General features: G+C 46.8%; 1 protein-coding gene across 2 annotated transcripts; it reads left to right on the top strand.

The window, feature by feature from the left end:
* Nucleotides 1-385: 385 nt before the first annotated feature.
* On the top strand, nt 386-13,181 carry PCYT2 (phosphate cytidylyltransferase 2, ethanolamine). 2 transcript variants are annotated; one of them, XM_072645362.1, is made up of 14 exons: nt 386-624; nt 4,031-4,119; nt 4,640-4,801; nt 5,095-5,161; nt 7,170-7,254; nt 7,634-7,678; nt 8,239-8,292; nt 9,013-9,151; nt 9,533-9,615; nt 9,874-9,951; nt 10,965-11,030; nt 11,344-11,409; nt 11,777-11,865; nt 12,054-13,181. In XM_072645362.1, the coding sequence occupies exons 1-14, from the start codon at nt 536-538 to the stop codon at nt 12,178-12,180; spliced, it is 1,239 nt and encodes a 412-aa protein (XP_072501463.1). In that variant the 5' UTR covers nt 386-535; the 3' UTR covers nt 12,181-13,181. The 2 variants fall into 2 exon arrangements, with proteins under 2 accessions (XP_072501463.1, XP_072501464.1); XM_072645363.1 differs by lacking the exon at nt 8,239-8,292.
* Nucleotides 13,182-18,835: the final 5,654 nt, after the last annotated feature.

Genomic DNA, 18,835 nt, shown 5'->3' with positions numbered 1-18,835 from the left:
ATCCGGACCGCTAGCTGTGTGACCTCCACGGGCCTGCTTGGCTCAGGGGAGCCCTTCCCTTCCTCGCTTGCCCCAAAGTTCGGAGAGGTGGAGACGAGTGCGCTGGAGCGGCCATCCTCCTGGAGGCTTCCCACTGCGGGGGACTGCGGGCGGGGGCCACCAGAGCCCAGGACTAGGGTGCTCTGGCTACCTGACCACGGCGGCGCTCCCGGGCCGCAGGTACACTTGGTGGCGGGCCTCGGGGCGGGACCGGCTGCGGCATAGGTGGAAGGGAAGGGAGTGACAGCCCGCCGAGGGGCGCGGCCTGCTGCGGGGAGTGAGGGCGGGGCGGTCGGGCCAGGAGCTCCTCGCTTCGCGATTGGTCCGGCGCGGCGGGGTGAGCCCCACGTGACGGTTGTGGGCGCGTGCGCGGGGGCGGGGGCAGCGGCTCTAGAGCCGTGGCAGCCCCGGCGGTGGCCGCTGTGTCGGTGGTCAGTCTGTCGGACGATCGCAACGCCGGGCGCTAAAGGGCTGGAGCCGTTGCCGCCGCCGGGACATGATCCGAAACGGACACGGTACCGCGGACTCCTCCGAGAAGCTCGGCCCGGGGACCAAGCGCACCGTGCGGGTCTGGTGCGACGGCTGGTGAGAGCGTGGGGCAGCGAGGGCAGAGCGGGGCGGCCCGAGTCCCCTCCCTGGCCGCCCCCCGGCCGGGCCGGCTGCCCGCCGGTGCTAGCCTCCTCCCGCCCGCTCCCTTCCCCTCCCTCCGCCTGTCCTTCCTCACCGTCTCCCCGGGGCCCTGCGGCCCGCGGCCGGCCCCGCCTCGCCCTGTGCCACCGGCCCCCCGGGAGACGTGCCCCAGGTGCTGCCCGGGGCACCCGTAGCAACCCGCAGCCCCCAGCCCCGGCGAGACCCGGACCTGGGGGAGCCCGGACGATTGGTGCGGACAGCCGGCCAACTCCGGACCTCTCCGCCGGCAGGGGCCGGCCAACTCGAGGGCGCTTGGGAGCCGGGGTGCCGGGCTGCCCGGGACAGGTTCGGTTCGAGCGTCCGGGCCCCTTAGGGCTGCCCTTCCTGGAAACGTGCGCCGGAGCTGGGCGAGAGAAGTCGGGGCTAACCGCACGTATTGGGCCCGTTCTCTCGCGGCTCCGTAGCAATAACCGCTCAGTAAGGGACCCTCCGGGCCCGGGGCAGTCGGAGCCCTGGAGCCCTGGAGCCCTGGGCCGCTGGAGCTGGGTGGGAGAGCCAGGAAAAGGTCCGCAGCGTCTGCCCTGGAGAACTTGAGAGCTGGACCGCGAGAAGGAAGCAGGGTTGTAAGCCAGGACCCCGGACTTTGAAAAGAGAAAAGGCTTTTACAAAGAGGCGGTTGTAAGGGACTGGATTTCTGTGGAGAAACTCAAGATTAGCTGTTTCTTCCTTCGCTTGTGAGCTAATCGTCCTAGGATTAGGTGCACTTTGGGAGCAGCTCTTTACTTAAAAATAAAATAAACTGGGTTTTTGATATTCTAATGGGGGAGGGGGGAGGTTGTTTCTTGTTGTAGGCCTTTGAACTTGAGGTTTAGGCGGGGGAGGAAGGAATGTTTCTTGCGTGTGGTTTTTTGAGGAATTTGACCCCTATGGTTCCACAGATCCCTAGTGACATGGACGAATGGGATACTTTACTGTTTCTGAAGCATTTCCAAGAGGTGCATAAAATTTTTGCTCCTCACACTTGCTCAGATTCAGGTGAATACAGAAAATCATTTCAAATAAGGAGATTGACTTCCATTCTCTCAAAGGGAGATAGTGGTAAAGTGATTGGGGAAGCTGAGAATTCTTGGCTTTTAGTCCTAGACTTGGTAGTCTATTATGAGTACACTAAGCACTCTGTTATCAGATGACCACAAGAAAAAACATCATACTAATATTTATTAAGATTAAGAATATTTAAAATTGTCAGGGGCTTTTCAGGATTCCAAAAGGTTTCCCTCAGACATTCAGGTTTTTGTATTCTTCCCCCCAGAAAGGTCCAACCAATCTCTATTTGCTTTTGTTCTAATATAAAACAACATTTGTCTTAGATAGTATAATAGCTAAAATTATTATGTATCTGTTGGTATGTTTAATATTGTGCAGTTGCGTATGTTTCTGAAAAGTTGGGTGAGTCCAATTCTTGTCATTTTAACCATTTAAAATGCTGTTCAGGTCCTATGCTCCAGTATGTAGATTATATGAAATCACATCCTCCAGTTAAAGAATTAATCCACCCCTTATCAGTTTTACAAATCTGGATTTTCATAGGCAGAGGCAACTTTGGGGTAGTAGAAAGAGCCCTGGATTTGGAATCAAGACCTGGGCTGTAATCTCAGCTCTGCCAGCTATGTAACTTTGGAAAAGTCACCTGTCTTACTTTCCTCATTTCCAAAATGGAGATAACCCTTGTGCTACCACCCATCTCACATGGGTTTAGTGAGGATCAAATGAGATTGTATGAAATGTTTCATAAATTGTAATAAACTGTATAAATTTCACTTAGTATGTATTAGGCTTGCTCAACGTGAGATGTACCTGCATTACATTTTTCCTTTCTGTAATTCAGTACACCCACGTCTCAGTTAAAGAGAAGTGAGTGTTTTGTACATAGAGAGAAATGCTGAAACAAGATACTGTTGACAACAGGATAGCTAGGTTATCACCCAGGTATGCTGCCTCTCGTCCTACGACGTATTCTGAGGTGAACAGTGAGTATTTGACCTTTGTCCAGAATGGCTGAATTATCAGAACCACATTCATGTCCTAACACTGTTCTTCCCAGTATTTTCTGGAAACGCTGCCAGGGCCCCAAACTAAGCTGTATGAAAACAACCCAAATAATAGGTGCTCTGTCCTATAGGGAAACTGATACATTTTTTTGTTTCCCATAGTTACCTTTCTAGTGTTTTAGTAAGTAGAGAATTTGGGGTTTCTGGTCAGTGGATGGCAGTAATAAAGAACTGAAAAAAATTCTATATCTAATAAAAATTTAGAGACCCTGGGAACAAAACCAAGTCAGTACTTCATATTCCTTTACTATGCCCTCTCACACTCTAAATTCAGTTTTTTAAGCAAAACCAGTGGTTCCATTCGTTCATATTGGGTTAGGGAAAGTAAGAAATGGGTCTTTCCATAGGCTACCATTTTGCCTCTGTTATTAAGTAGACTCTGGAACAGACCCTGTGGACTTTACTTATGAAAAGGCCTCTGTTTGATCAAACTTCCCAGGCTTGCAGTGGGACTGGGCTTTGCTCCTCTGGGTGTATTTAATACTCCCCAAGCTCACCCCACTTCAGCTTTCCTTCTAATCTCACCTTTCTACCCCTTTCTTCCCACTCCCACTCCTCCTGTTCAGTCTTCTTTGCTTTCATGGAGACATTTTAACTGTCTTTCTTTGGGGTTTGATGCAGCCTTCCCTGGGGCTAGGTCTTTGATTGTGAACCTTAGCCAAGGCCATGGGTAAGCTTTCTTGGTGAAGAAAGGAAGGGCATGGTATACCCCAATTATGCCAAGATCAGACTCCAAAATAATAAACACCTACCCCCCGAGATTCCTAGCCTCCTCAAGGTGTACTGCAAAATTAATTGAGGTTTAAATTCTAGAAATAAACATGCTATGTAGTTCCTCTTGGAAATCTAGCAGCTAAGAAAGATTATGAGTCACAGTACTACTCCTTAGGGGATCATCCTGAAACTCTTTATAGGCCTGACTTGGTCACATACCCAAACTTACATTGATATTTGGTTTGGCTATAAGGATCCTGCCCTTTGTTACACTTGAGTTTCTCTGGCTTCACATGACTTTGTCATGACTCCAAAAACCATCTATGTCTAAATGTTGAACAGCCTGGCTTTTTCCTGAACTTTCATTTCACCCTGATCTGCCCTCACTACTCATCTTCAGTTATTTTTAATAGCTCCAGGCTCCATGGAAGGTTACCCCAAAGAGGCTACAAAAGGGGAACTCTGCTTCCCTAACTCAAATCTGTCCCTCCCTGTCAACCAGGTACAAGGCTTGATACCTCCATTTATTTCCACAGCTATGACATGGTACATTATGGGCATTCAAACCAGCTGCGTCAGGCACGGGCCATGGGAGATTACCTTGTCGTAGGGGTCCACACTGATGGTAAGAGGCTATGTGCCCCAGATCCTCTCCTAGCTCTTGCCTCCCCATCCCATAGCACAGGACTGCAATGCTAGCTGTTCTCAGCCAGTCAGGTGATATAAGGAAGTTTCAAACAGACATGATGCCTTTCCTCACAAATTACAATCCTTGGCAGGCAGTGGAGATATGGAAAGCAAAGTATGATAACTAAGGCTGTATCCCAGACCCTTTCCCTACTTGGATCTAGTGGCATAGGTGGGTGCAAGGCTAAAGACATACGCGGGAGGAGTTATTCTGCTGATAGGTAGAATTTACTAAATGACAACTGCTTCCCCAAGAGAAATACCAAATCCATTTCGAGATTTGACGTTGTCTTAAGAACTGAACCCAAGACCTCAGAGAACTAAGATGTTTAGTATTGGAGTACCTTAGCAAATTGGGTTGTTGGATAAGGGCTGGAAACGAGTCCTTGCTGTGGATTCTTCAGGAGACCATTAGTAGTGTTTATCATTACTCTTTCTTCCTCTTTGCCTTGCCCTAGAGGAGATTGCCAAGCACAAGGGCCCTCCTGTCTTCACTCAGGAGGAGAGATACAAAATGGTCCAGGCCATCAAGTGGGTGGATGAGATTGTGGCTGGTGCTCCTTACGTCACTGCCCTGGAGACCCTGGACAAATACAACTGTGATTTCTGTGTTCATGGCAGTAAGTGGCCTGGCTGCACACCCTATCCTGGAAGTCCTAAGGTGGCAATGTGGCAACTAGAGGGAGGGGGGGCAGGGCCCACATGACTGCACAGATGACAGAAATGCAGAAAAATTGTGTGTCAAACAGACCCCAGAAGTCTTAGGGACTCTGGAAGCATTTTCCTTGACCCTGGAGTTTTAGGATATAAAGGTTTAGACTCTCTGAGGCTCAGGCTCTTGGCCAAGGCTGTCCTGAAGTGTCTTGGCAGAGCTGATCCTCTAATATTGGTGTGTGTGTGTGCTGTTTCCTAGATGATATCACCTTAACTGTGGATGGACGGGACACCTATGAAGAAGTGAAGAAGGCTGGGAGATACAGGTGAGACCCTTCCTAAGGTGGGAGGGAGAAAGGGGGTAGGTTGTAAGGAGAAATGCCTTGCCCAGAGTGAATACTGAAATACCTGTTTGCTGAATTAAATCAAGGGAGTAGACATTTCCATAGGTAATGCTTTCCTGTGTGTATGGTGTTTTATGTATGATTTCATGGTGTGTTCTCTGATTCCTGGTAGCCACTGAGAGAGGCTTCTGAAATCGGGCTCATAAGGGCATGGTTCTGCGACCCTTTTTCTCTGACAGGCTAGAATTTGCCCCAGCTACAGAGGATAACCTGGGGAAAGGTTTTCTAGGAGTGACCACTAGGTTGTGCTGCAGGCTTCACACTAACACTAGTTAACACAGATTTGAGGAATTTTTTAGTAGGAAAAGAATCACAGAGGATCACAGAGTTAGAAATGGAAAGGACTTTATGGGCCACGTCATCCAACCTCTTCATTTTACACATGCAAAAACTAAGGCCCAGAGAGATTGCCCAAGTTCACATAGGCAGCAAGTGACAAAGCCAGGCTTTCAACCAGGTCTTCTGACTTCAGGTCCAACACCTATCCTACTGCACCACCCTGCCTTCTCCACTTAACCATTCAGTTTAACTGCCTCATTTTACAGACAAGGAAATCAGTGCTCACGGAGGTCAGGCAGCTTGCCCAAGGACACACAAAGCCAAGACCAGAGCCCGTGCTGTCTGATCCACTCTCCGAATGATCCTCAGCCTTTTGGAGAGCGAGCTTCTGGTTTTTAAGTCTTATTTTTGTTCTTATGTAGCCTCGATTCCAGGCATATCCCTAGTCACTTTTCTCTCCCTGTTGTGCCATCTCTTGTAACAAAGGTTAAAAAAGTTGGAAAGACACATGAAAACTAATCAATGACATATCACCTTCATCTGGCAGCATGTGCAGTGTTCCACACCCATAAACCTCCACCAGCAGAGAGGGAAGAGAGGGGTATTTTCTCAACTCTTTTCCATGGTTGAGCTTGGGAGGGACTTCTTTCCAATGTTAAACATTTAGCAGACTCTACATGATAGTACTTATACTATTAGCACAGTAATACTATACTATTAGTGCTGTACTGTTAGTATTAGTAATAGTTCTTCATCTATAAAATGGCAACAATTCCTCACTGAGTTGTTATGAAGCTCAAATGAGATAAAATATGTGAATTTCTTTGGAAACTTTAAAATGCTGTTTAAATGTAAATTGTTGTTATTGACCAAGAAAACATATAGTGATTAAAAAGTTACTGTGGTTTCAGTAGATTTTTTTTGTATTTTATTAACTGCATCAGAATCTACATGCATTTGAAAAACAGTGACATATAGATTGCACTGGAGCAAAAAAATAAAGACCAAACCAAAATACTTGTTGCCCCATAAGGATATGCAGCAACTTTCAGAAACCAGGAGCTACTTCTCTATCTCCTAAGTCTTAACCTCTTTCTTAGGAACTGGTGTTCAGTTGAGATACAGAGCAGGAAGCAGGCATCTAGTGGTCACTCAACAAAATAGGATCTAAATCAGGATCCTAGCTAACTAACTGTTTATCCGTTCTACCTTTCAGACAGGATGTTGAAATTGTTGACTTTTCAGCCAATAATAGGAACTGGATGTTCTTGCCTTAAATGGTATTGAGTGGAAGGGAAAAGTTGAAGGCCTCAGCATTGATAGCTTTAGATGAGGCTACTCTGCACCTGGGGTAGTCATGCCCTTGGAAAATTCCAGTTTGGACAATTCTTACAGAATGTAGAGCTAGATGTCTGTTGTTATCGCAGAGTAAATGGCACCTCACTGCTCCCATCTTTCAGGGGAAATCAGAAAAAAAACTACTGCAGAACAAACTGCTCTTTGTTTTCCTACCTAACTAGAGGAGGGGTGGTTATGTAGACCTTCCCACAATAACCTTATCTTGGGTGATGGAGGCCTTCAGTAGTGGTACTGCTCACCAGAAGAACTGAGCCATTTACGCACTGATCCTGTTCCTACCTGTCCCCTACAGAGAATGTAAACGTACCCAAGGAGTCTCTACCACCGACTTAGTTGGCCGGATGCTGCTCATGACCAAGGCTCATCACAGCAGCCGGGTAAGTTCACAGTGACCTAGAAGGCAGTAGTCTTCTGGGAATTCGATGAGTACCTCTCCTGGCCTTTCCTCTTCCTTGCCACTAGGACCTGGGATTTAGGATACAGCTGCTGCCTGAAAGCCAGGTCCTGGTTGGAAAGGGAATGAATATTTCTTTCCATTGGGAAATTTGTTGGGATATTTGTAGGCCACGAGAAATAAATCTCTCACTCTCCTTTCCTGAGACTGGTCAGCATGTGGGGAGCAGCAGGCTTCCTGCTTCTCAACAGGGACATCTCCAAATCAGTGAGGAAAGCCCCCTCAGTGGCCATGGAAAGGAATGCTGGCTGGAATTCTGGTGCCCTGCTGGCCCTGGGGCCTGACTCCACTTTTCTGTGCAGGAATTGCCTTCAGAGTACCAGGAGTACACTGACAGCTTTGGCAAGGTGAGCGTTTGGGAAGGGCTGCGTATGCAGCACCTAATCACACAGTCTAACAAAAACTTAGGAACTCACATGTATAAGAGGCTTCATGATAGCACCAGCGTGCAGGAGTTGATATTTCTTCCATTGATGGAGTGAGGTTAGGGAAAGACGCAGTCCCTGGCCCCTGTTAGCTCTGTCCTTTTGTTTTCTGCACCCCAGCAGACTTCTCCCCCACCCCAGCGTTTATCCTAATTTGATTTCACTCTGCCAACTTGTTTGGGGCTTCCTTGCATTCCTCAGGCCCTCCTATCAGGGCTGAGCTAAAGGAAATACCTGCCCTCATAGGAGCGTGATGTTATCAGGCACAATTTCTAGAATTTCCCCCAGTGAGTTCTCAGACTCAATTTAGTGTTCACAGCAAGTGCTGAGAGGGCCAGACAGGAGCTAGGTACCTTCATCCAGCATATGCTTCCTATTTGGGCCTGATCATGCTGATCCCTGGGCGTTAGTAGACACTTCCATTTGGGACCATCACTATTTGAAGTTTCTAACAGTGGTTTGGCCCCTCTCTCCCTTTGTAGCCCCTTCACCTAGTACCTGCTGGGGCAGGTATTTGCCCAGAAGGCTTCTCCCAGGTGACAAGACAGTGGCCTCTGGGTCCTATTGAATGTGTCGGGATTTGCTGTCTGCTTCTTCTCTGTCCATCTGTGGCCCTTTGGTGGCAGCCAGGATGCTGGTGTTTCATTCAGTGGCCATGTTGAAAACACTTCTGACTTTTGTCATCTGCTCATCCTTTCTTACCAAATTAAAGCTTTCCAGAGCTAAAGCTAGGTTTTGTTCCTTGCACATAGTCCCCTTCCGTCAGGTGTCACTGCTCCCCCGTCCCCTCTTCTCCCCAAACGTTCCAACCAGCCCATCTAGAAACTGGTGCAAAGAAAGCGTTTTAATTGTTTCTTGGTTTCTCTCAGACTTCCCCCTGTCCCAACCCATTCCTTCCCCCTTTGTCCCCTTCCCTCAAGGACTGAGAGAATAGCCCTCAAGATCAGTAACCACTAGTCTCTTCAGGCTAGAAAGAGAGCTATAAATTTGGCAGCTTCCCCTTCACCCTTGCCCAGATCACAGAACATTCCCTGCATTGGCTTGTAGATCTCCCATGCCAAAAGAAGCAAGGACTTGCTCACAGATGAGGGATGTGGAAGAGGGAGTCCGTAGGAAGCCAGCAACTCCAAAGGGCTGGGAAGAAGGGACAGGCAATATCTACAGCCCTGGGGACTCCTGGGGTTGGGTAGAAGGGTGTGCTCTCTGGGTGTATAATATTGGACATTTCTAACCAGTTTTCCCTGCTTGGTCCCCAGTGCCCAAGGAGCCACAGCCCCTGGACTGGAGTATCACAGTTTTTGCAGACATCCCAAAAGATCATCCAGTTTGCTTCTGGGAAGGAGCCAGAGCCAGGAGATACCATCATCTATGTGGCAGGGGCCTTTGACCTGTTCCGTATCTTTCTTTCTGGTGCCACTCCTGCTCTTTGCCTTGCTGGGGAAGAGTGGAGGATGTCTGTCCTAGAAACACTATTCACAGTTCTTGAAAAAGTTGTAGAAAACATTAGGGCCCAAGGGACTAGGTTGTCACTCTTGCCAAGATCCTTTCAGGCTGTGGGAAAGAATGGGGGAAAGTTTGTATCAAAAGTGGGCTAGAACGAACTGGTTGGTTAGAATGGACCATGGAAAAAGGAGTAAAGGAGCCCCTTTCTCCTGCAGGTCATGGGGTTACTTAGCACAGTTCTCTTCCCCAGTCTTCCACAAAGGGTGCTTGAGGCCCCACCTGTGGAGAGCGACACCCCGTTCTCTCCCTGTTGTTCTCTTAACCTGGACGCAGATATTGGGCATGTATGTTTCCTGGAGAAAGTTTACCAGCTTGCAGAGCGACCCTACATCATTGCAGGCTTACATTTTGACCAGGTATGAACCACTAAGTGATAGGATACAAAAAGTAGCAAGATCTGTGTCCTCTTTCCCCTTCTTTACCTGCATCTCAGTGCGTGCTGTTCTCTTCCAGGAGGATGCTATTACCAAAAATGTCCTTTTTCAGCCAAGCAGCAAGAGTTGGGAGGGGGTGGGCCTTCCACAGGGAAGTAGCTGTGAGGAACTAGTTGACTTAAACTCCACCCTCTGAGGGACAGTGTGACTCTGACTGAATGCACCTCTGTCTGATTCTAGGAAGTGAATCACTACAAGGGAAAGAACTACCCCATCATGAATGTGCATGAGAGAACGCTAAGTGTGCTGGCCTGCAGGGTGAGCTGGGACTAAGTCGGGCTTCAGGGGCCAGAGGTAGAGTGAGGGGCCTCTCCCTTGCCTTTTGAGTCACCTCCAAACTCAGGCCCATTGAGAGGTGTTGGCTCTTCGGTGAGGAAGAAATGTTTAATCTCTGAAAGTCACCACTGCTCTCTAGAACAAATCACTTGCACTCCAGGATCAGTTCTGGCACTTGCTCACTAGCCCAGAAAGCCTCTTCACTTCACCAGCCTGTTTTCTCATCTGTCAAATGCAGGTGTTAGCTACTGTGTTAACTGTGTAAGACTGTTTCTATAGTACCTTCCAACACTTAATTCCAGCAATCTAGAATTCTTCCCCACCTGTTCCACCTTAGTTCCTCATGCTGGTCCTCAATCATTGGCATCCCTAGGTTTTACAGAGACTGTTTTAGGGGCTGTGATGAGAAGAATTCAGAGGAAGAAGGCATCCTCTGCCTTCAGGAAGTTGGGGGTAACATTTGGCTGCCCCCAGAAGCTCTCAGCATCTTTCTCCAGTGGTGCCTCCTATGAACCATCTTTTTTCTTCTGTCCTGGCCCCTAAACAAAGCTCTGTTCTTTTCTAGAGGGTTTGAGAGGAAGGTTAGGTTGGCTGTCCCAACTGCAATCCTTAATCAGCTTTATCAGCAGCTCTTTGTAAACTGTCTGAGAACTTTGGACTTAGATTCTGAAGATCTGGGTTCAGGTTCCAGTCTTGCCATTTGCTAACTTTGAAATCTTGGGAAAGTCATTTAATTCCTCTGACCCTCATCAGTGTGACAGGGGAGAAGGGGAGGTATTCAGTGACCTCTAGGACTCCTAGCTTTAATAACCTTGAAGAGAGGAGCTGTCAATGGAACAGAATATCTGAGCTCCTTTTCTGCTCTGTAAAGTGGTTAATGTGGGACTTTTTTCTGGTCTTCAGAACCAAATTTCAAGATTCCCACCCTGGCCACTTAGCCTGGGCTTGGGTTAGGTAGGGGAAAACTAGCTCAGTGCTCTCTCTTGTCTCCCCAGTATGTGGCTGAGGTGGTGATTGGAGCTCCATATGCTGTCACAGCAAACCTTCTAGATCACTTCAAGGTGAGTTAGCCTGGTGACTCAAGAGCACCAAGTGCTGCAAAGTAGAGGGTTGCCAGTCTTCATTTGAGTTGAAGGAGATAAGTGTCTGAGGATTACTGAGTTCACTCCGAGTATCCATCATGTCATCCTCATCTCTGCCTGCACAAAAGCAGCAGCCCACCCTCAGTAGCTCGGGGCAAATAACAAACTGGCTGACCAAGGCCCAGTGGGATGGTATGAACACCTTTGTGTCAAGGACCACCCTCTACCCTAAGGGCCCCTGGAGTTTCTAGGCAGGAGTAGTACTCCTGACTCCCACAGCTCCTCTTCTCAGGTAGACCTAGTGTGTCATGGGAAGACCGAAGTGGTGCCTGATAAGGACGGTTCAGATCCATATAAGGTAAGTGCTCCAGAGTGCCTGCTAGTTCTCCACCTTTATCTTTTCCCCACACCAACCTCCACCTCCCAGATATGTTTCCTCCTCTGCTCATTTCCTTGTCCTTTGACCACTCCCATGAATCACTTCCCCTGTGCTTGGATAGGTGGGGCTTCATGGGCACACATTTCTGTCTCTTACTGGGGGAATGACAAACTTTATCTCCTTCCTCAAGGGGAATAATTATTGGATTTCCTTCACTTCCTCCTTCCCACCCCTCACCTCCCACCTCTTTACTCCTTTTGAACATACTCTTAGTGCAAGAAGGGAGGGGAAGAATTTAGGCCTCAGCAGCCTGTGACCCCATGGTGGCATCCCTCTCTACCCACAGGAACCCAAGAGACGGGGTATCTTTCGTCAAATCAATAGTGGCAATGACCTCACCACAGACCTCATTGTACAGAGAATTATTAAAAATAGGTGAGCATCCTCTATGACAAGGCTTCAGGAAGTGGTTCACAGGAACCTCTCTTCTTAGTTACTTTAGGCCTCAGAGATGGAATGAAAGTTTAGCAAAAGGAGAACTTGGTAAGGCAATCTGTCCCAGGGAATTTGGGTTGTAGGGCTGGACTTTGTGACCTCAATACTGCTTTTTTTTCCCCAAACAGATTAGAGTATGAAGCAAGAAATCAAAAGAAAGAAGCCCGAGAGCTAGCTGTCCTGGAGGCCATAAAAAAGCGAGAGGCAATGCCTGAAGGGGCAGCAATGCAGGTGGAGGGTCCCTGTGAGGCCTAATCATAGACCATACCAGCACAAGGAGCACGCCCACCCCCTCCTTCCCCAGCCCCACCCTGCCTTCATCCTGAGCTGGGGGACGGCCCAAGGGCCTGCTCTCCTTTGGCTCTCCTCACCTTCTCTGGCCCCTCCAATTTTAGAATTTGGCACACCTACCATTTAATGAAGCTGAGGCCCCTTTTTAACTGACCCTGTCTTTGGAGTAACTACTGGAACCTCAAACAGCTAGGCCAGCATGGAGCTGCCTGTTGTTGGTGGAAATGAACACTTGGTGCTGGGTATCCCTTGATGTTTTTGAAGAGCTTGTATTCCCTAATAACGCTTTTCTGCCTAGGCTCTATAGGAAAACAGGAAGACCCAGCTAACACTGTGAGCACATGGACTCTGCCTCTGGGAGGGGCATCAGGTTTGTGGCTGAGCCACAAGCAGGTTCTGGCCACTTTTAATTCCAGCTTCCCTTTCCTTGGCACCACCCACCTCTGGTGAAGCTAGATGAAACACATGTGGAATGAGAGAAGATGAGTCACTGCTTCCTTGTGGCTCTCCTGACCTTAAGCACAATCCTAGCGGGCTTATGAAGCACTGTCCTTCACTGTCCCCTGAGAGACTGGGCTGCCTCTGCCTCGCCTCCATCTAACCTTGCTTGCTGCCTGGGGGGCGGAAAGAGGGTCAGCTGTCCAGGAAGGGAAATGATCCAGATCCCCCTCACCTCCTTAGGAGGGGGAATCACATCTCCCAGAACTTCCTCCTTGCCTCACCCCCTCATTCTCCTTATGGTATGAGTTCTATTCCAAAAACTTCGTGTGTGCAGCGAGCTCCAGGACCTTTCTCCGTCACCTGTGACTTTGCTGCCTGGCCCCATCGTCCTCCCAGTCCTGTGGCTCCCTGTACAGACTTTGTACGCTGATTTTTGTATGGGAACTGACGGTTGTAAATTTCTTTGTCAGTGGAACCTAATAAAATGTGGTGGGGATACGTGATCCACCCAGCATCCCCTCTCAGTTATTAGTCCCTCTTGAGTAGAAACAAGGGGAAAATATGGTGCTGGAGATGACAGATGGGTCTTGTTTTTTGCTTGTTTATCTGCTGGTCTAGTGCTCTTTATCCTGGGTTGCCAGGTATGTATGTACCCTTGATGACAACTCTCTAATTAACCACACAGAAATACCAATATTCCTCCAGGACTCTGTGTCACTCCCCCAGCATCATCTGATTAATAAATGGGAGCAGGGAGAGCAAGTAAGAGTGTGCTCTCCAGACATCAAACCTGATTCATCTCAAAGCACTGAACTTGCCACCTCCACTTCACAGAACCAGGGGAATGAGAAAACCAGTTCCTCTCATCTCTCTGGCTGTCTATTAAATGGAAGATTAAAACCTCATTCTCCACAGATATCAACGCAGAGTCCTGGGGTCCCTTTAGGCACCTGTTCATCTTCCCAGGATATCTCTTCTTGTGTTTAACTGTTTCCAGCTCTCTAGCCCCTTCCTGAAAGAAAGCTCTGGGGCTTGTGGACCTGAGATCAGATTGGATTTGGGTTTCCTTGGCAAGGAACTAGTCCTGCCTGTTGGATATCCCAGCTATTTTAGCACTAGACCATTCTCTTTTGTCTACCATGACCAACCCTTGGTTTTCTGTGCCTCCTTCTGAAGCCTCAGACACCCCCATACTTTCAGTATTGTGATCCCAGCAGTCGTATGACTTAGAACCTATTTACTTCCCAGATGGGCAGCTATTTTCTTTCCTCTTTCTAAAACTGAGCATTGGCCCTTATATCTATGTTCCATTTTGCTGCAGCTTTTTCATCCTGATGATTCAGGTCTTAAGGGTTTAGACTATGTTACATCTCAGAGCTGTTCCCATTTTCCCACAAAGAAGGAGGCCCCGGGGTATACCATCATCTACTTAACCTTTCACAGGGTCTTCCGGTGTCTGTAGACCAGCTGTAGTGAGTCAAGGGTGTGGAATGTTTATGTATATCTATGACCTTGTGCAGTGAACTGTCATGCTGTATAAGGCACAGTGGGACAAGGAAGTGGGAACCAGAAGTATATTCTCTAGCAGAGAGGCTTCTGTGGCTGTTGCCAAAGAGACTGGCACGTCTGGTTCTAAAGTTGCCATTCTCACCCATTTGCAAGTCCCACTAGGATATTCATCCTAGCTTCCAGGACTAATCAGTCTCTGGATGAGGACTTGGCATTGTTCAAGCAATTGTATGCCTACCCCAATCCTTGACCAAGTTTAAGCTATAAAGTCTATTCCCCCAGGAACAGGGATCTCAAGACAAGTATCCCTAGAGACTAGCAGTGTGGGTAAGGAGAGGTATTGAGCTACCCCTCTGAGTTGGAGAGTCAGAAGGGATCAATCAGGGACATGTAGGCAGTTTGTGAGTTTGACTCTGCCTCCCTAAACAATGATATACCTAGGACCTTAGTGCTGTGGGAGAAGCCAACCTCCACACAGTACCAAGAAGGTTGGACTCAAAACTACAAAGGGAGGCCTAGGCTCTAATCCTGCCACCACCACCCCCATGATCCAAAACTAATCCCCCCTGTCTAGCTGCATCAATATACCAGGGATTCTTAACCTGGGGAGATCCATGGATAGATTTCAGAGAGTTTGTAAACTTGGGGAAAATTAGACGTAATTCACTATGATTTTTTTTCCTTATAATGTTCTATATTTTATGTATTTGAAAACATTCTAAAGCAGGGTCCATAGACTCCACCAGATTGTTGGCAAAGGGGCCCAGGACACTGAAAAGCTTAAGAACCCCTATTCTATATACTGTTATTGGCATGATGGAAAGAAGGTTTGCTGAAGGAAAGAAAGGACAGGGAAGAGGTGTATATATTTAAGTGTATGTGTGTCTATATAGTGCATTTGCTTATCAAGTTGTATCTGGTCTGGAAAGAGTTAAGGAATTCAGAGTTGCATTTCCCAGAAGTGACAAGCTTAGAATTGGAAGTCTCTCTCCCCCTGAAATCCAGCCAAGACCAATTCATTAAGTAAACCAGGGACATCCTGTGCCCTCATGCCCCATGGCAGAGAAGCAATAAAACAAAGATGCGGGTGGGAGACTCCAGGGCTGTGCAAATTGGTAGAGATGGAAATTTCTGTACATAAATCAAACACGCTAAATGACTTAACAGCTCTTGCCACAGGCAGAGTGTTCTCAACACTCCCTCCCCCACATACAAAACTAATATCCTATTTTCCAAAGTGCCTCCAAGCTTTCCACCCATCAATTATCTCTTGAAATGATGAAATCCCAGCTCCAACATCTAGTCTGGGAGTATCAGTGAGTGCAAGGGTTATTGTACTCTACCAGATGGGGCAACTTAAGCTCAAAGTACGACATACATAGTTCATATAATGCACCAAAGTTGACACCAGAATCCAGGTCTTTCAAAGACCAAAGCTCCACTCTTCAATCCCTTTGTCAGTGTATGATGGCCAACTTCCTGTCCCATTCCCAGAAAAAAAAATTCACAGCCTAAACTCTAGCTGGAGTCCTATTTACCAGCTGTGTTTCCCAACTTTTTCTTGGCATCTATGGACCATGGGAGAGACTTCTGAGAGAGGGGGCAGAAAAACCTGAATTGAAGACCCAGTTGGCCAGAAGCCACAGAGAAAGGGAACATGATCTGGGCTTATTGGAAGAACCAGAAGAATGAATGAAACCCCCCAGTTCACCTGGAGAGGGGATCTTAATTCCAAGGTCTGGTTGAATGTATTCAAGGGAAGCAAAACTCAGTCATTTGAAATAACTGAATTGATTAGGATCAGATTTGACGACGAGGCTGTTCTTGTGCCTGTAGCAAGATCACATGCCTTAGCATTTTCATCCCAGTTAATGCCTGCCTTTTCAACCAAGAATACTAGTCACTCAAGAACTGTGACAAAATCTACTTTTGTTGTGGCAAAACTCTTGAATATAGATCTTCTAGAGCTGGGTATGAGGCTTTCTCAGCCAGGTATGCTGGCTGAGCTTGGGTACTGGACTCCCACCGCCTCAAGTATACCAGCTTTACATTCATTTATTCATTCAGCAAACATAGTGAGTGGGCACTGGGAGGATTATAAGGATAAGTAAAACAATCCTTTCCTCAAAGAATTTGCAGATTATTACAGGAGATAAGATAGGAATTATTTATGCACTCCCATTCACTTTGGTCTAGACCTAACAATAACATTAGTACAAAGTATTCTCAGTGAGGAAACTCCCTCCATCAATGCAGATGAGATAATATGTGAAAAGCACTTTGCAAACCTTGAAGTAGTATGTAAATTCTGGTTATTATTATCAATTCCTCTGTAATTTATAATCTTAGAGAGCTGCCTGGGGGAATATATGACTTGCCCAGGGTCAAATAGCCCAAATGCATCAGAAGCCAGATTTGAATCCAGGTTTTTCTGACTGCAAGACCTTGTTGCCTCTCATAACAATCTATGCCCATGCTATGACACAGGGCAGATCATAACAGGTGTTGGAAGTCCTAATAAAAGTTCTGGGAGGTATTTAAGGAGGGTAAGATCATTCCCAGCTGTTAGAGAAGTCACCATTGTAGGAGATGACATCTGAGCCAATCCTGGTTTATGGGAATATCTGAGTGACACAGGAAGCAGATGCTGTAAGGCATTGTTTGAACTCAGGTCTTCCCAACTCCACTCTGTCCACTACAGCTGGGACTTGAAGGAATCCCAGGGAGATCAAGAGATGGAGAAGAAGAGGGAGAAAATTCTAGGCCAATGAAAATTCATGAAGTTGGAAGACAGACACTTATTTTGAAGACCTGTAAGGAGACCAGTGTCACTAGATAACTTACAGAATTTGTGGTGGTTGGAGGAGGGTATAATAGAGATAGAGCATTGGGTTTGGAGTAAGAGAGACTCCTCTTCCTGTGTTCAAAACCAGCCTTAGATACTAACTGTGTGACCCTGGGCAAGTCATTTCACCCTGTTTGCCTCAGTTTCCTCATCTGTAAAATGAGCTGGAGAAGAAAATGGCAAATCACTTCAGTACCTTTGCCATGAAAACCCCAAATGGGAGTCATGAAGAGTTAGATGCAACTGAAATAACTGAACACAATAACAAAAATTATGCAAGGTACCTGGAATGTATAAAATAAAAACAAGACAATCTCTGACCTCAAAAAATTTATATTTAACATTTTTGCATTCCAAACTTAGCCCAGGGACACAGGTAGGCCATGTCTCTCTGCTCAGCTTCTTATGTAAGAAGACTGAAAAGGTAGGAAGGGTCCAGTTTCTGCAAACATTTGAATGCCTAAAAGAGGATTTTCTATTTAATCTTGGAGGTGCTAGGGAGTTACAGGAGTGCATTAAATGGGTGGGGAAGGAGACTTCTCAACCCACAAAGGTCAGTAAGCTCTCTTACCTGGGTGAGAGGGGAGTATGGTCTAGCCCCAGCCTCATCCCCAGCCCCAGGGTGGTGGCTGCCACTCCTTCAACAGCAGTTGCTTCTGCAGCTCACAGGCTGGCCTACAGATGGTGGGAGAATCTAGCAGCTGATCTGGGTCACAGTCCTGAGTGGTGGTCTGGGGGAGAGGAGGAGCACTGGTGTGACAGAGCTGGTGGTGGCTGTGGAGAGGGAATCCTACTTGCAGTTCCAGGGCAGAAAAGACTGCTTATGGTTGTTTACAGACCAGAGCACAGACCAGGAGAGGAGTAAATACCTCTCCCTTGATTATACCACTTTGGAAGAACTGAGAACTTACAGGTTATCTCTGTAAACAGCTACACAAAACCTCTGAAACTTAGGGTAGTACACGCTCCAGTTAACAAAGAACTCAAAAGTCAAGTAATTGGCTGGGAAAATGTCCATAAAGGGGGGAAAAATAAGACCATAAAAGGTTACTTTCTTGGTGAAAAGGTATTCCCTCCTTTCAGACGAAGAAGATCAAAGCATATAACTAGAGGACGATCAAAGGATACAACCGAAGGAAAATAGCAAGGTCAAGGTTCCTACATCCAAAGCCTACAAAAAAAAATATGAAATGGTCTCAGGCCATGGAAGAGCTCAAAAAAGATTTTTAAAAGCAAGTAAGAGAAGTAGAGGAAAAATTTGGAAGAGAAATGAGAGCAATGCAAGAAAATCATGAAAAAGAAGTCAACAGCTTGCTAAAGGAGATCCAAAAAAATGCTGAAGAAAACAAGACCTTTGAAAAGAGACTAACTCAAATGTCAAAACAGTTCCAAAAAGCCAACGAGGAGAATACCTTAAAAAACAGAATGGGCCAAATGGAAAAGGAGGTCCAAAAGCTCACTGAAGAAAATAGTTCTTTAAATATTAGAATGAAGCAGTTGGAAGCTAATGACTTTGAAAAAATAGAAGACAATGTGAAATATGTCATTGGAAAAACAACTGACCTTGAAAACAGATCCAGGAGAGATAATTTAAAAATTATTGGTTTATCTGAGAATCAAGATTAAAAAAAGCCTAAACATCATCTTCCAAGAAATTATCAGGGAAAATTGCCCTAATATTCTAGAACCAGAGGGTAAAATAGAACTGGAAAGAATCCACCAATCACTTCTGAATGAGATGCCAAAAGGAAAACTCCTAAGAATATTGTAGCCAAATTCCAGAGTTCCCAGGTCAAGGAGGAAATATTACAAGCAGCCAGAAAG

Source organism: Notamacropus eugenii, chromosome 2, assembly GCF_028372415.1.
Source record: "Notamacropus eugenii isolate mMacEug1 chromosome 2, mMacEug1.pri_v2, whole genome shotgun sequence".
In the NCBI taxonomy this organism is placed as follows: domain Eukaryota; kingdom Metazoa; phylum Chordata; class Mammalia; order Diprotodontia; family Macropodidae; genus Notamacropus; species Notamacropus eugenii.
Note: the sequence above shows the minus strand (reverse complement) of the source record. Positions and strands in the feature narration are given on the sequence as shown.